Source organism: Zeus faber (genome assembly GCF_960531495.2).
Source record: "Zeus faber genome assembly, chromosome: 2".
NCBI lineage: Eukaryota > Metazoa > Chordata > Actinopteri > Zeiformes > Zeidae > Zeus > Zeus faber.
This window is the reverse complement of record NC_137189.1, coordinates 51,045,057-51,065,056: the sequence shown is the minus strand read 5'-3', so window position 1 is coordinate 51,065,056 and position 20,000 is coordinate 51,045,057. Positions and strand designations below refer to the sequence as shown.

The following is a 20,000-nucleotide window of genomic DNA, read 5'->3' as shown; positions in this document are numbered from 1 at the left end:
TGTCTGTGTGTGTGTGTGTGTGTGTGCAGAGTGTGTGTGTGTGTGCAGAGTGTGTGTGTGTGTGTGTGTGTGTGTGTGTGTGTGTGTGTGTGTGTGTGTGTGTGTGCACTCTGCACGGTGCAGGATGACCATCAGCTGCATATTTCTCAATGAAGGGTTGTGTTCACTGAGCCTGTGGAGGAGGAGGTGCAGGGATCTCTCTCTCTCTCTGGGCTTTGAGTTGCCTGTCAGGAAGAGGGGATGAAAGAAAGAGGGAGAGAGGGATCCGCTTCGTTCTCTCTCTCCTCTGGTTGTGTTTCCCTCCATTCCTCCCTCGGCTGCACATGTGGAATGACATAAGCAGCGAGGCGTCACAGGGATGCTGCTGCAGCCTCCTCTCCTCTTCCTCTTCCTCTCTTCCTCCTCTTCTCCTCCTCCTCTTTGTCTTCTCTTCCTCCTCTTCTCTGCCTCTGTGATGCAACCACAGACAGGAAGCACTTCTGTCACTCCTCAATGCAGACTGACAGCAGCGGCCATTCACAATAAAGCATCATCACCACCGTCACCATGCTGCACGGGCACACACACACACACACACACACACACACACACACACACACACACACACTCTGCTAATTCAGGCTTTTGTGAACATGAACCAAACTAAACTGAAGGACCAACCAGGTGACGAGTCGACCCGATGGATCGATGTGATTGGATGACGTCACTTCAGTTCACCTGTGTAACTTTGAACTTTAAGGAAGTGGAGAGATGGAGGGTGAAGAGGGGGGGGCATACAGCAGGGAGTATCGTGATTGTATTGCATTGTATGTATTGTATTGTTACTCTCATGACAAGAATTAATTGTATTATTTACATTTCGTGCCGTGTGACAGAGGCTGCGTCCACTGTAGCGGTTTTCCTGTCAAACACGAGTGTTTTCTCAGCGATTTGGCAGCGTTGTCCGACTCTTCCGTCCAAAAGAAAAAGCCAAAACGCTGCTTCCATGTCTTCGCGCATTAAACAGGTGAACTGTGTTCCCAAGAGGAGAAGCCGTGTTGTCGTAACGCAGTGACAGCTGAAGTCATCTAAGATTCTAAACACGTCCAAACCACCAGACAAACACTGGTTCATCCCCCTGAAGGTGGGTTCAGGTGTTGCAGTCACTGAGCGTAATATTCAGACACAACCCTGAGCGGACACCAACCCAAAGTTGGAGAGACTTTAAACTTTAAATGGAGACTCGGAGAACTCATTTATTGACTTGAAAACATGTCATTAAAGAGCAACTTGCAGTTTGATTCCCCAGTGAATTAATCTGGGGAAATGATCCAGCAATTTCATTAAACAATATTATTATTATTATTGTTTTACTTAGAATTACAGATGGACTCATGTTTGTAATGCAATTAGCCACGCCCACTTAAAAATCTGAGATTTTTGACCGTGAAGTCACGTAGGGGAGACGGGACTGACAAAGACGCTCAGAGAGTGTTTTTCTTATTAGATTTACATTTGTTTCCCAGTTTCCTACTTGTATGAAATGAAACACCTGCGTGCTCCGGGAGGACGAAAGAACAAAACAGAGAAAAAGAAAGAACAAAACAGAGAAAAAGAAGATGCGTTTAAATGTTTTACTGCTTTCATTATTCAAATGAATAATGCATCATGTCATAACATCCGGACACAAGTGTTGCAATAATATGGTATCGTGTGATCGCGGGAGAGTCCCCGCCCCTGTCCCTGGTGCTGAAACCAGCACCTCACTGGAACCTCAACATGGACCTCAACAAACGTATCGTCTCTCATGAAGAGCGTGCACATAGTCAGGCTGTGTGTATTGGGTGTGGGAGCATCTGACTACTCACTACTTCCCCAAGTGGATTCTGGGAGTTCTTCCTCGCTTCCATGCTGTTGATTTCAATGTGAAATGAAGCCCTCAGACTGATTAGGGACCGAAGAAATAAACTTTGTGACTGGAAAGAACCGCACTATTCGTAGGCTTCAGTCCATTTTCAGGACGGTTTGGCGCAGGGTTGGGAATGTGCTTGATCTCACAGTAACATATTGTCATGATACTCATCATGAAAATGCTAAAACAGGTCACCAAATATACTTTTGCGGCCGTTAATATGCCTAAGCATCCCTTAATTAACCTGAGTATCTGTTAATATACCTGAGCGTCGTTAATTAACCTGAGTATCTGTTAATATAACTGAGCGTCATTAATATACCTGAGTGTCGTTAATATACCTGAGCGTCATTAATATACCTGAGCGTCCGTTAATATACCTTAGTGACTGTTATTATACCTACGCAGCCGTTGATATACCTGAGCGGCCGTTAATATACCTGAGCGGCCATTAATATACCCGAGTGACTGTTAATATACCTGAGCATCGTTAATATACCTGAGCGTCCGTTAATATACCTTAGTGACTGTTATTATACCTACGCAGCCGTTGATATACCTGAGCGGCCGTTAATATACCTGAGCGGCCATTAATATACCCGAGTGACTGTTAATATACCTGAGCATCGTTAATATACATGAGCGGCCATTAATATACCTGAGCGTCATTAATATACCTGAGCATCATTAATATACCTGAGCGTCCGTTAATATACCTGAGTGACTGTTAATAAACCTGAGCATCGTTAATATACCTGAGTGTCGTTAATTACCTGAGCGGCCATTAATATACCTGAGCGTTATTAATATACCTGAGTGTCATGAATATACCTGAGTGTCTGTTAATATACCCGAGTGACTGTTAATATATCTACGCGGCCTTTAATATACCTGAGTGACTGTTAATATACCTAAGCGTCCATTAACTAACCTGAGCGTTGTTAATATACCTGAGTGTCTGTTAATATACCTGAGTGACTGTTAATATACCTGAGTGACTGTTGATATACCTACGCAGCCGTTAATATACCTGAGCGGCCGTTAATATACCTCAGCATCGTTAATATACCTGAGTGTCATTAATATACCTGAGCGTCCGTTAATATACCTGAGTGACTGTTAATATATCTACGTGGTCGTTAATATATCTGAGTGACTGTTTATATACCTAAGCGTCCGTTAATTAACCTGAGCGTTGTTAATATACCTGAGCGGCCATTAATATACCTGAGTGCCATTAATATACCTGATCGTCGTTAATATACCTGACCGTCATTAATATACCTGAGTGCCATTAATATACCTGATCGTCGTTAATATACCTGACCGTCATTAATATACCTGAGCGGCCATTAATATACCTGATCGTCGTTAATATACCTGACCGTCATTAATATACCTGAGTGCCATTAATATACCTGATCGTCGTTAATATACCTGACCGTCATTAATATACCTGAGTGCCATTAATATACCTGATCGTCGTTAATATACCTGACCGTCATTAATATACCTGAGCGTCATTAATATACCTGAGTGCCATTAATATACCTGATCGTCGTTAATATACCTGACCGTCATTAATATACCTGAGCGGCCATTAATATACCTGATCGTCGTTAATATACCTGACCGTCATTAATATACCTGAGTGCCATTAATATACCTGATCGTCGTTAATATACCTGATCGTCGTTAATATACCTGACCGTCATTAATATACCTGAGTGCCATTAATATACCTGAGCGTCCGTTAATATACCTGAGTGATTGTTATTATATCTACGTGGCCGTTAATATACCTGAGTGACTGTTAATATACCTGAGCCTCGTTAATATACCTGAGTGACTGTTAATATACCTGAGCCTCGTTAATATACCTGAGCGTCTGTTAATATACCTGAGTGACTGTTAATATACCTGAGCCTCGTTAATATACCTGAGCGTCTGTTAATATATCTGAGTGACTGTTAATATACCTCAGCATCGTTAATATACCTGAGCGGCCTTTAATATACCTGAGCGTCATTAATATACCTGAGCGTCATTAATATACCTGAGCGTCATTAATATACCTGAGCATCGTTAAAATAACTGAGCGTCATTAATATACCTGAGCGTTCGTGAATTTACCTGAGTGATTATTAATATACTTGAGTGACTGTTAATATACCTGAGTGACTGTTGATATACCTGCGCGGGCGTTTATGTACCTGAGCGGCCGTTAATATACCTGAGCATCGTTAAAATAACTGAGCGTCGTTAATATACCTGACCGTCCGTTAATATACCTGAGTGATTATTAATATACTTGAGTGACTGTTAATATACCTGAGTAACTGTTAATATACCTGAGTAACTGTTAATATACCTGAGTGACTGTTATTATACCTGAGTGACTGTTAATATACCTGAGTGACTGTTAATATACCTGCGCGGCCGTTAATATACCTGAGCGTCGTTAATATACCTGAGCATCCGTTAATATACCTGAGTGATTATTAATATATTTGAGTGACTGTTAATATACCTGAGTGACTGTAAATATACCTGCGCGTCCGTTAATATACCTGAGCGTTGTTAATATACCTGAGCGGCCGTTAATATACCTGACTGTTGTTAATATACTTGAGTGACTGTTAATAGACCTAAGCGAAAATATATACAAAATTTACAAAAAAGTAATTTTACAGTATGAACAGGACAAGGACAGTTAAAAGGTTTTTATTAGGGAGTCAAATGAACACTCGCCAAATGTGGGTGATTTTGCGGCGTGGCTGGTGAATCTGCGACGTTCACCTGCCACACGGGGGCGCGTGTCACTCTGTTTGCATGTTGTTCATCTGGTGGAGTCCTTATTTGTGTACGTTTAATTTGAATTTTGTTATCACGTTATTGTTCGGCCACGTGACTGAAATCAAGGACGATATTTCAAGGGGACGTGATGAGATGGGCTGGTGTCAACTTTTTGGCCCCAAGAAGTTGAGAATGGAGGAGACACAGTGTCTGGTGCAGTAGAAAATGAGTTTTACACCCTGGTCTTAATGGTCAGCACCAGGAGCTTCACACTACCAGGTTACCATGGTTACCCTACAACACTGAGAGGTGAAATACTGCACTCAACCAGCTACACCACTCTACTAGCATATCAATATTCAATTCTTGTATATTTCCAAGATAGAAGATGCATAAAATATATCAGATACCTGGCAGCATGAAGTATATTAAATAGATGACACCATTTAATATGCAATCCAAATTACCCAATACCAAAAAATACCTCATTAAGTATTAAATATCTCATTAAAGGTTATTGTTCGCTGATTAAATCATTATATAAATAGTTATGATGTAATGACTTTTACATCAATGGCAGTTTATTTATCAATGCGCTGACGGAGTAAAAGACAGAGGAGAGCTACATCACCTACACCTACATCAGCATTAAAAGATCTTCACGTCTGATCGCTGAAATCCATTTCTATCTGTGCGCTGCATTTAATGTGCGTCGGCTTGTGATGAGATCATGGCTTTTATGGGGTTCAGGGACGGGTGGAGCGGCCAGGCGGTGCATCGGGTGGATGCATTGATTAGAAAAGGCCTGGGTGTCACTGGGCAATGTCACAGTAAGGTCGGGTGGTGTTTTATGGGACAAGTCCATCCCCCATCCCCTAAAATAAATCATACATCTGTAGGATGGACATGATGGGATGGAAGAAGAACCTGCAGAGACTGGATGTTATTGGAGGAGGAAGATGATGGGGGGGCGAAGGAGGTGGGGGGGTGGGTGGGTGGAGGAGGAGAGGTGGAGGGGGTGGAGGAGGAGGGGGTGGAGGGGGTGAGTGGGGGAGTGGGAGTTCAGAGGTCGCTGGGGAAGGAGCGTTCAGCTCGGCCTTTCAAGACGCTTCCACACCTTCAGTACTTTAATGGATTGGAACCTGGAGCTCTAATCTGGTGCTGGAACCTGGTGATGGAACCTGGTGCTTGAACTTGATGATGGGACATGGAGCTGGAACCTGGAGTTGGAACCTGGTGCTGGAACCTGGTGCTGGAACTTGGTGATGGAACCTGATGCTGGAACTTAGTGCTGGAACCTGATGATTGAACCTGCTGCTGGAACCTTGTGATGTTACCTGATGCTGGAACCCGGTGCTGGAACCTGGTGATTGAACCTGGTGCTGGAACCTGGTGATGTAAGCTGATGCTAGAACCCGGTGCTGGAACCTGGTCATTGAACCTGGAGCTGGAATCTGGTGATGGAACCAGGCGGTGGAACCTGGTGCTGGAACCTGGTGCTGGAACCTGGTGCTGGAACCTGATGCTGGAACCTGATGCTCCATCCTGTTGATGAAACCTGGTACTCTAACCTGGTGCTGGAACCCGATGATTGAACCTGGTGCTGGAACCTGCCCTTGGTGCGGTTCCTTCAGGTGTGAACTCAGTAAATACCCAAACAGACCTCCAGACCTGGAGAAGTCGTCTCCGGACTCTTCCAGCAGAACCCGAAGGCGGTTCCACTGCGGTGAGAAGACAATTCCACCTGACTCCACCCAAAAGCAGGAGGTCAACCCAACACCCTGTGCATGATGGGTAGTGGACGGACGTTTGTTTCCAAGTGCAGCCCTGCTCCGCCCAACAGTGGGAACTTCTACCAAGTAGTGATTCACTTCAACAGAGACACCGTGGGGCAGGACTTCCTGTGGACAACTGGAAGTGGACGGGCACCTTCTAACTTTGACAATGAAGTCATAACACTGGAGTATTCTGGAAAATGAGGCAGAACATTGGTGGGTTCCGAAGGGGTGCCAAACGACAGGGTCCGGGGGCCACATCCGGCCCCGCGAGACAATTGAATGCGGCCCGCTACATGATGAGAATATATTGATAAATCTGACCCGCAAATAATATTTTCAAATAAGGTTTTTGGTTGAAAGTACAGTCTCTCTCTGCTCGGTGTCAGATCTTCTACATCCAAACTACGTCCAAAGACAGGAGTTGCTCCTTCTGCGTCCAAGCTCGTCCTCATGTCGTGGCGTTCGGGTGGAGCACCATGTTCCTATGAACTACACACTAATATACTAAAATATACATCAGAATAATTCTTCTCTGGTCTTACGATAGGGATGGTCGTACTTGACGGCACAAAACGTTTGGTTTCATCCCATCGCTCACGGCAGCGCCGCTTCCCTGAGGACGGCGCCGGGGCCAAGGTCTGACTCCGCCCTTCCAAGATGCCCCCGATCGCAGCGATGGCGACCGGCGAGGCGCTTGAAGGATCCTGGAACATGTTGATTCGGGTGTTTATGAAGCACGGCCTTAACAGGATGTATCTCATCCGACGAGGACAAATCTATGGGCCCAACGTCCGGCCACGTCCGCCTCCTGTGCAGGCAGATCACAGCGCTGCAGCTGCGACTGCCGGCGTGGTGGTGAGGACGGTCCTTCACGGCGAGGGTGTGTTCAACATGGCAGCCGGGACAGTTATCTGCTGCGAGCAGGTGCCTCCTAACAGCGCTAATCAGAGTACAATCACATATTATTCATGTATTAGTGGGAAAAACAGCAGAGTTTATGAGGAGAGCAGGGCAGGAGTGCAGCTCTCACGCTCGGAGGAATGCTGTGTCTTAATTCTCCATTTAAAGGATATTCTTTTATTTACAGCTGCTCCGCCTATTTAGCGCCTAAGGATCCACACGGACGTGAGGGGTTGAATTTCAAACGTGAGCTGAACGGTTTCCAAAAACCTCGTCATTTGAGAAGAAATCCCCAGAAAAGTTATTCTTTCTGTTCAAAAACGAAACCAGTGTCGAGCTCCGTGTGGTTTAGAGAGGGAGGGGTTCCAAACTTGGGTCCGCAGCCCCCTAGGGGTCCTCGGAGGAACTGCAGGTCTGCATGAAAAAGATAATTTTATATAATTTGACATCTCAGAATATATTTTCAGAAAAATATATAAACAAATGTAAAACAATAAAATAAAAACATATATAAGAATAACATTATATATATATAGCTTTAGATGTATTAATATAGTTTTCAAAAAACTATAAACAAAAACAATAAAAATATATTTTGATATATTTTCTCAGCCCCACTATTGTTTTTTTGAATTTTTTTGTCAGTTTCAGTTAAAGGTGTGTGTGTGTGTGTGTGTGTGTGTGTGTGTGTGTGTGTGTGTGTGTGTGTGCATGCGTAATATTTATATGAATATCACTGACATTCATATAGATATTAATGTTTTTCTGCTATATAGTTGGTTACTTTGTTGTAGTTATTATTATTGTTATTATTGTTATTATTATTGTTATTGGGTTTATTTTTTATTCTACATTTTTCAGTCAATTGTATATGACCATTTTTTACTATTTTTATTTTTTATCACTTTATTGTTATTATTACTGCCTGTCGTTTTGGTTGTGAGCTCCTGTGTTATTCCTCCTCTTGGGCTAAATAACATATCTATCTATCCATCTGTCCAATATCCCTCCAACATCCCTCCCTCCCTCTGCAGGACGGCCGGGTCACCTTCATCGGCCACCAGCTGGGCGGCGTCTCCTTCTCGTCCAACAGCCGGGACCAGCAGGTGAAATTTGCGCGGGCGGTGCAGATCACCTACTACCTCCGGAACCACGGCCCGGTGGTGCAGGACGCCATCGCCGAGCGCTGGGAGAACGAGTTCTGTGCGCTGGCGGGTCGCCTGGCGCGGGCGGAGCCGCCGCACGGCGCCGACCAGCTGCTGGTGCAGTCGCTCACCTCCTTCAGTCTGTGGAGGGACTTCCACCAGACCGGGCTGCTGGCCAAGGGCGAGGTGCTGGTCAGCCTGGTGCTGGTGCTGCTGGCCGCCACCATCTCGTCCTCCATGAGGGACTGCCTGCGCGGGAAGCCCTTCCTGGGCCTGCTGGGCGTGCTCACCATCTGCATCGCCAACGTCACTGCCGCCGGCATCTTCTTCATCTCTGACGGGAAGTTCAACGCCACGCTGCTGGGCATCCCCCTCTTCGCCATGGGTGAGAATTCTTATTCTTATTATTGTCCCCTCTGGCTTTCTATCAATACTGGATTCAGACTTGTGTGTCTGTGTGTACTGCCACTGTTTTTATAACGGCTGGGTTTTGTACTCAGTATTTCTTCCCATAGCGTTGTGCCTGTCTAAAAGAAACTGAAGACCTTAATATCTGATCCTATCTCAGACATGAGATTGTTCATTGTGGTGTAGGGAAGGTGTGGTTTCTGCAGCCACACCTGTCCTGCGTCTAGGTAATTGGAACCCAGGATCAGAGTGGCTGCATACCTGTTGCTTGTTTGTTGGTCTAAAAAGCAACAGGTAAAACCCCCATCCCCACAGACACACACAGGAGCGAGCCCTGTCATGACACATGTCCATCTGCTCCTGGCTTGTTCCAACTAGCCCACTCTCTACAATAAACTAGAGTGTCTCAAGTCCATCATCTATGTCTATGTGCCGGAAGTCCCTAAAAACACCACTTGAGTGGTGTGTGGCCGGCGAAACTGGCATATTCACGTTGACTCAATTTGTTTTAAGTTGTTGTATTGACATAATACACATATCGTTAAAAAACCTGATAACACAACTTTATTCTGATTCCTTCCAGCATCTTACTGTTGTATCTGGTTGAATTTACAAACAGCTGCTCGGGCTAGGGTTAGGGTGAGGGTTAGGGTGAGGGTTAGGCTTCGGTCACTCCAGCAGTCGATGTATGCTTTGATTGGTTCATGCCTCGGGACAAAAGCCTCCTATCAATTGATAAATCTAAATATACTGATCAACTTTACAGTGTTAAATCATGTGATGACAGATGAGCACCACGACATAATACCGACCTTCTACACCAGAACCACTTGGGCTAAGTCATGTACACTCACCGGTGGACACCTCACACACACACACACACAGCCCAGCTCCCTCCTGGTTGCTTTCCTCTCCTTTTCTCCCTCATTTTCTGCCATAACTCTGACAGGAAGAGGCCAAGTGACCAGTAGTAGTTCCAGTTTTCCTGGAGCTTATTCACTGTTTTTCAATACATGTTGTCGTCCATTGTTTATGTTTTAGTGTAAATGTTGTTTGTTTCTATGTTTATTTTTCTCACCCGTGGTGATTCTCCCTCTTGCAGTAGTGATCAGTTGTTTATAGACCCAAACATGCTAAATAGTTCTTCAAAGATGGGGGTTGGTGGTAGTTCTCTATAACCAAAAGCTGTGCTCTGCTCGTTCCACAGCTCGTCACAGGACAGAGTTATTGCAGCAGTTGCTGATGATTAAAGAATGAATAAAGAGTTGAATTGCAGGTTGACAAGTTGAGCTCCACTTGCAACTAACTCTGTCCTAGATGCAATGAAACAAATACTCTGTTGTATGTGCAGCACGCTGACAGCACAGGAAAAATAAATAAAAGAAAAAAAAGGAATGTCTGTGGTATGCCAGAGCCGCTTGATTATTTTGCATTTGTATTTATATTCATTTTTAGCGTTAATGTCATCATCATGGAGGCTTTGGGACAACCCTGAAATAACACATTGGCATTTTGGCAACTGCTCAGTTATTTGATGATGTCGCTTTTTGCACTTTTTGGTGTTTTGTCCTGAGAGGAGTTTGGTATTAGCTGCAGCGTGTTTGTGTTTGTGTTTGTGTTTGTGTTTGTGTTTGTGTTTGTGTTTGTGTTTGTGTTTGTGTTTGTGTTTGTGTTTGTGTGAACAGTTGTTTTGCAAATGAGAACAAAGGTTGAATTGTGTGTATGTGTGTCTTGTTCATGTGCTTATCAGAAGCCAGACACTCAGAGGAGCTGGTTTGGATTAAAGGAACGCTGACGGAGAGAGAGAAGGACGAGATTAGCAGCTTTCATGTTGGTTCTCGCTGTAAAGAGAATATGTGGTTGTGTGTGTGTGTGTGTGTGTGTGGTTGTGTGTGTGTGGTTGTGTGTGTGTGGTTGTGTGTGTGTGTGTGTGTGTGGGGGGTTGTGTGTATGTGTGGGTGTGTGTGTGTGTGTGTATGTGTGTGGGGTTGTGTGTGTGTGTGTGTGTGTGTGTGTGTGTGTGTGTGTGTGTGTGTGTGTGTGGTTTTGTGTGTGTGGTTGTGTGTGTGTGTGTGTGTGTGTGTGTGTGTGTGTGTGTGGTTGTGTGTGTGTGGTTGTGTGTGTGTGTGTGTGTGTGTGTGTGTGTGGTTGTGTGTGTATGGTTGTGTGTGTGTGTGTGTGTGTGTGGTTGTGTGTGTGTGGTTGTGTGTGTGTGGTTGTGTGTGTGTGGTTGTGTGTGTGTGTGGTTGTGTGTGTGTGGTTGTGTGTGTGTGTGTGTGTGTGTGTGTGTGTGGTTGTGTGTGTGTGGTTGTGTGTGTGTGGTTGTGTGTGTGTGGTTGTGTGTGTGTGGTTGTGTGTGTGTGTGTGTGTGTGTGTGGTTGTGTGTGTGTGGTTGTGTGTGTGTGGTTGTGTGTGTGTGTGTGTGTGTGGTTGTGTGTGTGTGGTTGTGTGTGTGTGTGTGTGTGTGTGTGTGGTTGTGTGTGTGTGTATCCGAGCTTTTACGTGTGAATCCTGTGAATGTGATAAAAAGCTATTTCTAGGAACACGACTCCACCTGCTGAGTCCTCGACTTTACACTGTCTCCTTGACTGTCTCCTGCCTCCTACACTGTCCTCTAGCTCCTAGGCTGTCGTCTAGCTCCTACACTGTCTATTAGCTCCTACACTGTCCTCTAGTTCCTACACTGTCCTCTAGTTCCTACACTGTCCTCAATCTCCAACAATATCCTCAAGCTCCTACACTGTCTTCTATTTCCTACACTGTCCTCTAGCTCCTAAAATTTCATCTAGTTCCTACACTGTCGTCTAGCTCCTACACTGTCCTCTGGCTCCTACACTGTCCTCTGGCTCCTACACTGTCCTCTAGCTCCTAGGCTGTCGTCTAGCTCCTACACTGTCTATTAGCTCCTACACTGTCCTCTAGCTCCTAGGATGTCGTCTAGCTCCTACACTGTCTATTAGCTCCTACACTGTCCTCTAGTTCCTACACTGTCCTCTAGTTCCTACACTGTCCTCAATCTCCAACAATATCCTCAAGCTCCTACACTGTCTTCTATTTCCTACACTGTCCTCTAGCTCCTAAAATTTCATCTAGTTCCTACACTGTCGTCTAGCTCCTACACTGTCCTCTGGCTCCTACACTGTCCTCTGGCTCCTACACTGTCCTCTGGCTCCTACACTGTCCTCTGGCTCCTATACTGTCCTCTCGCTCCTACACTGTCCTCTCGCTCCTACACTGTCTATTAGCAGCTACACTGTCTTCTAGCTCTGAAACTGTCCTCTGGTTCCTACACTGTCTATTAGAACCTACACTGTCCTTTAGCTCCTACACTGTCTATTAGCTCATACACTGTCCTCTATTTCCTACACTGTCCCCAATCTCCAACAATGTCCTCAAGCTCCTACACTGTCTCCTAGCTCCTACACTGTCCTCTAGCTCCTACTCTGTCCTCTGGCTCCTACACTGTCCTCTAGCTCCTACACTGTCCTTTAGCTCCTACACTGTCTATTAGCTCCTACACTGTCCTCTAGTTCCTACACTGTCCTCAATCTCCAACAATGTCCTCAAGCTCCTACACTGTCTTCTATTTCCTACACTGTCCTCTAGCTCCTAAAATGTCCTCTAGTTCCTACACTGTCCTCTAGCTCCTAGGCTGTTGTCTAGCTCCTACACTGTCCTCTGGCTCCTATACTGTCCTCTAGCTCCTACACTGTCTATTAGCAGCTACACTGTCTTCTAGCTCTGAAACTGTCCTCTGGTTCCTACACTGTCTATTAGAACCTACACTGTCCTTTAGCTCCTACACTGTCTATTAGCTCATACACTGTCCTCTATTTCCTACACTGTCCTCAATCTCCAACAATGTCCTCAAGCTCCTACACTGTCTCCTAGCTCCTACACTGTCCTCTAGCTCCTACTCTGTCCTCTGGCTCCTACACTGTCCTCTAGCTCCTACACTGTCCTTTAGCTCCTACACTGTCTATTAGCTCCTACACTGTCCTCTAGTTCCTACACTGTCCTCTAGTTCCTACACTGTCTATAGCTCCTACACTGTCCTCAATCTCCAACAATATCCTCAAGCTCCTACACTGTCTCCTAGCTCCTACACTGTCCTCTAGCTCCTACTCTGTCCTCTAGTTCCTACACTGTCTATAGCTCCTACACTGTCCTCAATCTCCAACAATATCCTCAAGCTCCTACACTGTCTTCTAGCTCCTACACTGTCCTCTATTTCCTACACTGTCCTCAATCTCCAACAATATCCTCAAGCTCCTACACTGTCTTCTAGCTCCTACACTGTCCTCTAGCTCCTAGGCTGTCGTCTAGCTCCTACACTGTCCTCTCGCTCCTACACTGTCTATTAGCAGCTACACTGTCTTCTAGCTCTGAAACTGTCCTCTGGTTCCTACACTGTCTATTAGAACCTACACTGTCCTTTAGCTCCTACACTGTCTATTAGCTCATACACTGTCCTCTATTTCCTACACTGTCCTCAATGTCCAACAATGTCCTCAAGCTCTTACACTGTCTTCTAGCTCCTACACTGTCCTCTAGCTCCCACACTGTCATCTAACTCCTACATTGTCCTCTTGTTCCTACACTGTCTATTAGCTCCTACACTGTCCTCTAGCTCCTACATTGTCCTCTAGTTCCTACACTGTCTATTAGCTCCTACACTGTCATTTAGCTCCTACACTGTCCTCAATCTCCAACAATGTCCTCAAGCTCCTACACTGTCTTCTAGCTCCTACACTGTCCTCTAGCTCCTAAAATTGTCCTCTAGTTCCTACACTGTCCTCTAGCTCCTAGGCTGTCCTCTAGCTCCTAGGCTGTCCTCTAGCTCCTACACTGTCCTCTAGCTCCTACACTGTCCTCTAGCTCCTACACTGTCTATTAGCTCCTACACTGTCCTCTAGCTCCTACACTGTCTTCTAGCTCCTACACTGTCCTCTAGCTCCTACACTGTCCTCTAGCTCCAACACTGTCCTCAATCTCCAACAATGTCCTCAAGCTCGTACACTGTCTTCTAGCTCTGAAACCGTCCTCTGGTTCCTACACTGTCTATTAGCACCTACACTGTCCTCTAGCTCCTCCACTGTCCTCTAGCACCTACACTGTCCTCTAGCTCCAACAATGTCCTCAAGCTCCTACACTGTCCTCTAGCTCCGAAACTGTCATCTAGCTCCTACACTGTCCACTAGCTCCTACACTGTCCTCACGCTCCTACACTGTCCTCTAGCACTTATGCTCTCTTGGAATCGGATTACCGTGTTCCCAGTGATATTGGGCGCATGCTTGATGATTTTTGTGAGTTTTTTTCCTGCTTTTCTCTGTGAGGAAGTTGTACCAGGATGCAATGTTGAATGTGAGGACTGATTCTATGAGTGACAGGTAGACTGCTGTAAAAATGCCCTGTCGGACATTAAAACCTTTCGGCCTCCTCTGGAGAAATGTGCGCTGTTGGGCCTTTTTGGAGACCCAGTCCACAGGTTGTGTCAAGGACAGGTGGTGGTCAATCTCAGGATGATAAGTGCCTGGGCACTGTTCCACATGCCCATCCAGCCTGAGTGGTCTAAAGAGAGGGTGTGGGATGTCAGGTGCCTGGCGCCTGGCGCCCCCCACATCATAGCTCTTTAGTCTGACTGATGTTCAGTTCCAGGGAACTTTCCTTGAAACAGAGGACCATGATGTCCACATACTTCATGTATGTGGACAGGGAGCACTCTTCTGTCAGGTGAGCCGCCAGGGCCATGACATCAGCATATTTAAAAAGTGACAGTCCGTTGCTGTAGCAGGTGATTCCGTTTGTGTTTGTGGAGGAGAGGATGGGTGACAAGACAGCCCTGTGGGACCCCAGTATTTATTGCTGGTTTTTAAATCGTTAACTCTGACTTGTTGGCGTCTGCCTTTTAAAAATATCTTTAATCCATAAAACCACTGTTGTGCTGACTTGTAGTCCTTGGAGGCGGTGCAGTCCTGTGTTTGTGTTTACTGTATTAAAAGCAGATGAAAAGTCCATGAATTGAATCCTGACATGTGAGTTAGTACAATCCAGGTGCCGAGCCACTGTGTCCTGAAAAGTAAGGCTGGCATACACAACTCCCTATTTGGCATTGTAGGCAAACTGGAGCAGATCCAGACTCTCACCAAACATGATGGTGAGCTCCACAGCAACCACCCTCTCCATGCTTTTGCAGAGGATGGAGGTGAGTGCCATAGGCCATTCAGATAATCAATTCATTTCAGACCACTGATTGACCAAAAACAAACATAATTCATGTCTTTTTTCCATCCACAATGACTGAATATTCAAATAAGTTAATAGTTTTCATTCACACTAGTGAAATGGATCTTTTCAGTGGGGTCGGCCGATCTGCTGAAGGTCACTGCCCGTGCTGAAATGCTGAGCAGTGTTTTGTTGTACAACCAAGAGATGGATTCCAAAGAGGAGGAGATGGAGACAGAGAGAGAGACACACAATAGACCAGGACCAGGACCTGTTCAGTAAAGGCAATGGAACTCACTACAACTGAAAGGCCATTTCCTCTTCCCCTGCATTGGTTCCTATTGCTTTTCAATGACCACAAGACGAGGTCATTTTACATTTTTCAAGTCCAGCTCGATAGATTCCCAGGTAGCCATATCAGTCAGAATTTACTGGTTTATACTGTTTAGTTATGGGTTATACTATATTAATTTGCCCTAGTATGGAGCTTTTTAGCCTCCATACACTAGCAGAGGGGTCCTGCATGCTGGTTTTCTGAAAAGTCATCGATACTATATTGTAGTTCAGGTCTAAAACCTCTTAAAAAATGTAATTCCTTTCCAGGATATTTAAGGCCTTCAATTGAAGCTAAATTGCAGATACTTGTTGGTTCGTGCTTTCCAGGGTTTCCCTTGTTTTTACATCTTTATTTTCTCCTACCCCCCAGAGTCTGGGGGGCAGGTCTGGGGGTGACCTGGCCGCCCGTTGGCAGGGATTGAAGTCCAGCCACCATTGAGGAAACAGTGGACTGACTGGTCTCCTCTTGGCTACATAAGGTCAATTTGCAAACTCTACACTACTGGTTTGATATTCTCTCTCAGCGACTGACAAAGCTCTTGCTGGTGTGTTTGTTTGAACCCTGCAGCAGACAACAAGGCCCTGTTAGTGCAGCAGTAGCGATGCTGAGACAATTCAACCACGCTGAGACAATTACCAGACGAAGGAAATCACCAGCTGCGAAACTAAATGTCAGGTTCTGTCAGAGCGAATCAGCAGCAACTCCTCAGACTCCGTCAACGAGCACTTCCACATTAGGCTCACACTGCTCCTTCAGTATCCTCTCCGAGGGATTCTGCCGACATCACCCTCGCTCTGTGAGCCGTGTGGAGGGTGAATAGCATCATGGGAAGGGATGGTGGGGGGGTGTTGTAAGACCTGGTTCTTCGGGTAAAGGCGTCTCTCCCCGATGCCAGGCTGTGGCTTGGTGCAGAGGAAAGCCAATTAGGTGGAGCCGAGCGTGTCGGAGCTGTGGAAGTGAGAAGCTGTTAGGTGTGAAAACAGAGGGAGGGAAGAGGACTCATCAAACATACATGCTTTTCTCCCTCTCTCTCACTCTCTCCTAAGTGAGCTCAAATTATTGGCATTGCATTATTTATTCCCCACGGCTGCACACCTCCTGTCATGGCCTTGTGCGGCACAACCAGAACACAAATCAATGACAAAGAGCAGCTTTGTTCAACTCACCAATTTGTACCAAAGTCCACCACAGCAGGAGCACTGCTGTGTGTGTGTGTGCGTGTGTGTGCACTCTCAAGAGTGTTTATTCCAAACCAGTGTCAGCAATTTCTATTTAGGGATTTTTAAGCCATTTTAATGTCACTTTGAGAGAAATGTAGCACCTACGCATTGAGGCAGTTTCGCCACCACACGCCAGCCAAGTGGTGTTTTCTGGGTCCTCCGGCACAGAAACACAGACAACGGGGGGTTGTAAACACCAGTTTATTGTAGAGAGTGGGCTAGCTGGAATTAGCCCAGGTGCAGATGGAACATGTCATGACATGGGCTGAGGGCTGAGTGTGTGTAGGAACGGGGGCTTTAAGCTGTTGGTTGTTAGACCAACCAACGAGCATCAGGTATGCAGCCACCCTGATCCCAATCACCTAGATCCAGGTAAGATGTTGCTTCTCACCACACCATCACACATAATTCACATGCCACTTTAAATGCACATATCTGTATATACATAGGCATATTCCTTCTACCTATTCCATTTTATTTCAATTTATTTTTTATTGTATTTTATTCTATATATTTTTTATCTTATTCTATAAGTATTCCACTTACTGTATTACGTTTTAGGAGTCAGTTAGTCGGTCTATTAGAAAGGAATTTTCTACTTTTTATTTTATTTTATTTTTGTACTTTTTCCTAGGACTTATAGTGTGCTATCACCGGGTGCGTTGCATTACATTTCACTGCATATATGTATGGAAGTATGTATATGTATGTGACAAATAAAAATCTTGAATCTTGAATCTTGAATCATCCCCACACACCCCCGACACCAAACTGAGACCAGGGAGACTACCAGACCGAAGCCTACCCCCCCACCATGCAGAGAACAGAAAAAAACGAATACAGACTCTGACATAGGGTTCTATACCTAAAACATAGACTCTGACATAGGGTTATAATACCTAAAATATGGACTCTGACATAGGGTTACTATACCTAAAATGCTAAAAACACCACACTCTGAAACAGGGTTTCCATGCCTGAAACACAAATGTCTAAAAAAAATGTTACTGGTCCCCTGGAACACCACCGTCGACTGGCTTCCTTCCCCAGGAGCGACGATGCAGACTCCCCTCCTCTCTTATGGAGCGCAGGACCTCAAGCTGCTGTGTTGGCTGGTGAAGGCATGGCCAGACCTGGCTGTTGCGGGGGCTACATGGAGGGGTGGCCTGGCTGCTGGGCTGCTGGATGGTCCTGGCGATGGCTGCTGGGCGGAAAAGCTAGCTGCCAGCGGTTACCTGTGGTTGTTGCTGCGCCGTTTCTCATCCGGTCCTCCGCCGGACGCCCTAGGTGCTGCTGCTGCCAGTCGGGAGAGGGTTGGTGCTGGGGGCGCCCGTTGAACCACTGGTGGCTCCAGTGCGTCTTCGGACGGCCCTTCTGTGTCCCTTCCCTGCGCTGGAGAGTCCCTGTTCAGGTGCCAGTGTGGCCATTTCACCACCACACACCAGCCAAGTGGCATTGTCAGGGCCTTCCAGCAGAGACACAGATGACGAGGGTTGTTGACACCAGTTTATTGTAGAGAGTGGGCTAGCTAGAATTAGCCAGGAGCAGATGGAACATGTCATGACAGGGCTCGTATCCTGATTGTGTGTTGGAATGGGGCCTTTAACCTGTTGCTCGCTAGACCAACAAATGAGCAACAGGTATGCAGCCACCCTGATCCCAATCACCTTGATCCAGGTTACTTTACTTTTTTATTAGAAGCTAACTATCATACCTTGTCATACCTTGTTGCTTAATACATTTATTTGATTTTCAGACTTCTTGCTTTGCAGGGATTCCATGATAATCCTTTGTTTTTCAATCTTTATTTTCCCCTCCTGGTTTGGGAAGCACCATTATAACCTGTATGAGTTAGACTCATACACAATCCCACTCCGTTATCATTTTCACTTTCCAAACGTGACGCCCAGATTAAACGTATTGATGTCAGTTCTGAAAGCTCACTACTTCCATCGGTGGTCATGACTGGTATTGCAACTTTTTTTTTTCCCTTTCTGTGACTTACGTTTAAAGTTTTTACGTGGCAGTGTGAACAACAGCCAATTGCATGTTACAACTGTTTAATGATTGACCAAACATAACAGGTCTTGACAACAGTTTCTCAATTGCCTACATTTCGGCCATTGTCAACCATCTTGTGTGGAAACAGAGAGTTGCCCTGGAGCGTTGATTAATCCGTCAAAAATAGTGAAAGAAATGAGATTGTTTATAAGTCACGATAAGCCATCGCAGCATTATGAAGCCCTTTGCAGAAAGAAGCATAATTCATTGAATTTACTGTAATGAAGTCTGGAAAGTTTGAGTTAGAACAGGTTCAACAGTGTGAGTAGAAACAAAACCAGAGGCTGTGAAGGCGGAGTAGTGATAAGATACTTTCCGTGTTGGGCGTGATGACATTCAACGACAACCTCTGAAGTCTCATTTAGAGACTTGTTAGCAACCGCCTTTTTTAGGACACAGAAATGCTCCAAAATTCAAGAGTGAGTTATTTACTGACGTATTCTATGTCTGAGAACAAAACGGGAAAATCTCTTCAGAATCAGCGTTATTCGCCAAGTATGTACACACACATACAAGGAATTTGACTCAGGTTTTTACCTTTACCTCACCTTTTACCGAAAGTTTCATGTTAGAACAAAACATAAAAATCTCTTCAGCTTGTGTTAACCTCAGACATTATTTCAGGCATTGAACCAAAAACCCATTCAAATACCCCATTGACTTTCAGACGAGGGGACCTGAAGGGCAAAAACGTGAACTAATTTCTGTGTTTTTGGACTCCTGCATCACTCTATTGTTGGTCCCTGCAGATTAGCCTCTCTTTATTGTTCAGCTGTGAGCAACGGTTGTCCCTGTTCAGAAAGGTGAAAAATACATAGCATTGAACTTCTGCTGTGGCTTGATGAAGGGCATCCTTCTTCCTCCTCAGTAACCCCCCCCACCATCCTCCAGACGTCCCTGCTCTCTGACCCCGAAGCTCTTGATGGATCGATTTCCTTCCTCCCCTCGTGGAGAGATGAGTAGCGGCCCCGAGGACGACCATAACCCACGTCCATATATGGATTAATAGCGCTGCGTGATGATGTTCTGATGGCGCTGCGGGTCCTTCATGAGGACCCGGTGGATCACTCCCCTGTGGCCGCGCGTCGGGAAGGCGTGCAGACGCCGTTTACTGGATTTGCTGCTGCTCTCTTCCCTACACTTCCCAGTTCCAGCTCCAGTTTTATTATTGGTGTTATTCAATCTCTCCCTCGACGACATTTGTCGCTCAACCCAATTTATATCTCTCCAAGTGTTGC

At 45.6% G+C, this 20,000-nt stretch overlaps 1 protein-coding gene across 1 annotated transcript in view; it reads left to right on the top strand.

Annotated features, from left to right (window-relative positions):
• ptchd4 (patched domain containing 4) overlaps window positions 1–20,000 on the top strand; it is a gene marked incomplete at its 3' end in the record, with an annotated part of 42,013 nt that overhangs the window by 1,184 nt on the left and 20,829 nt on the right. Inside the window, exon 2 of the mRNA XM_080021843.1 lies at window positions 8,400–8,895. Within this exon, the coding sequence (XP_079877969.1) occupies window positions 8,400–8,895 (496 nt within the window). The remainder of the gene's footprint in view (window positions 1–8,399; window positions 8,896–20,000) is intronic.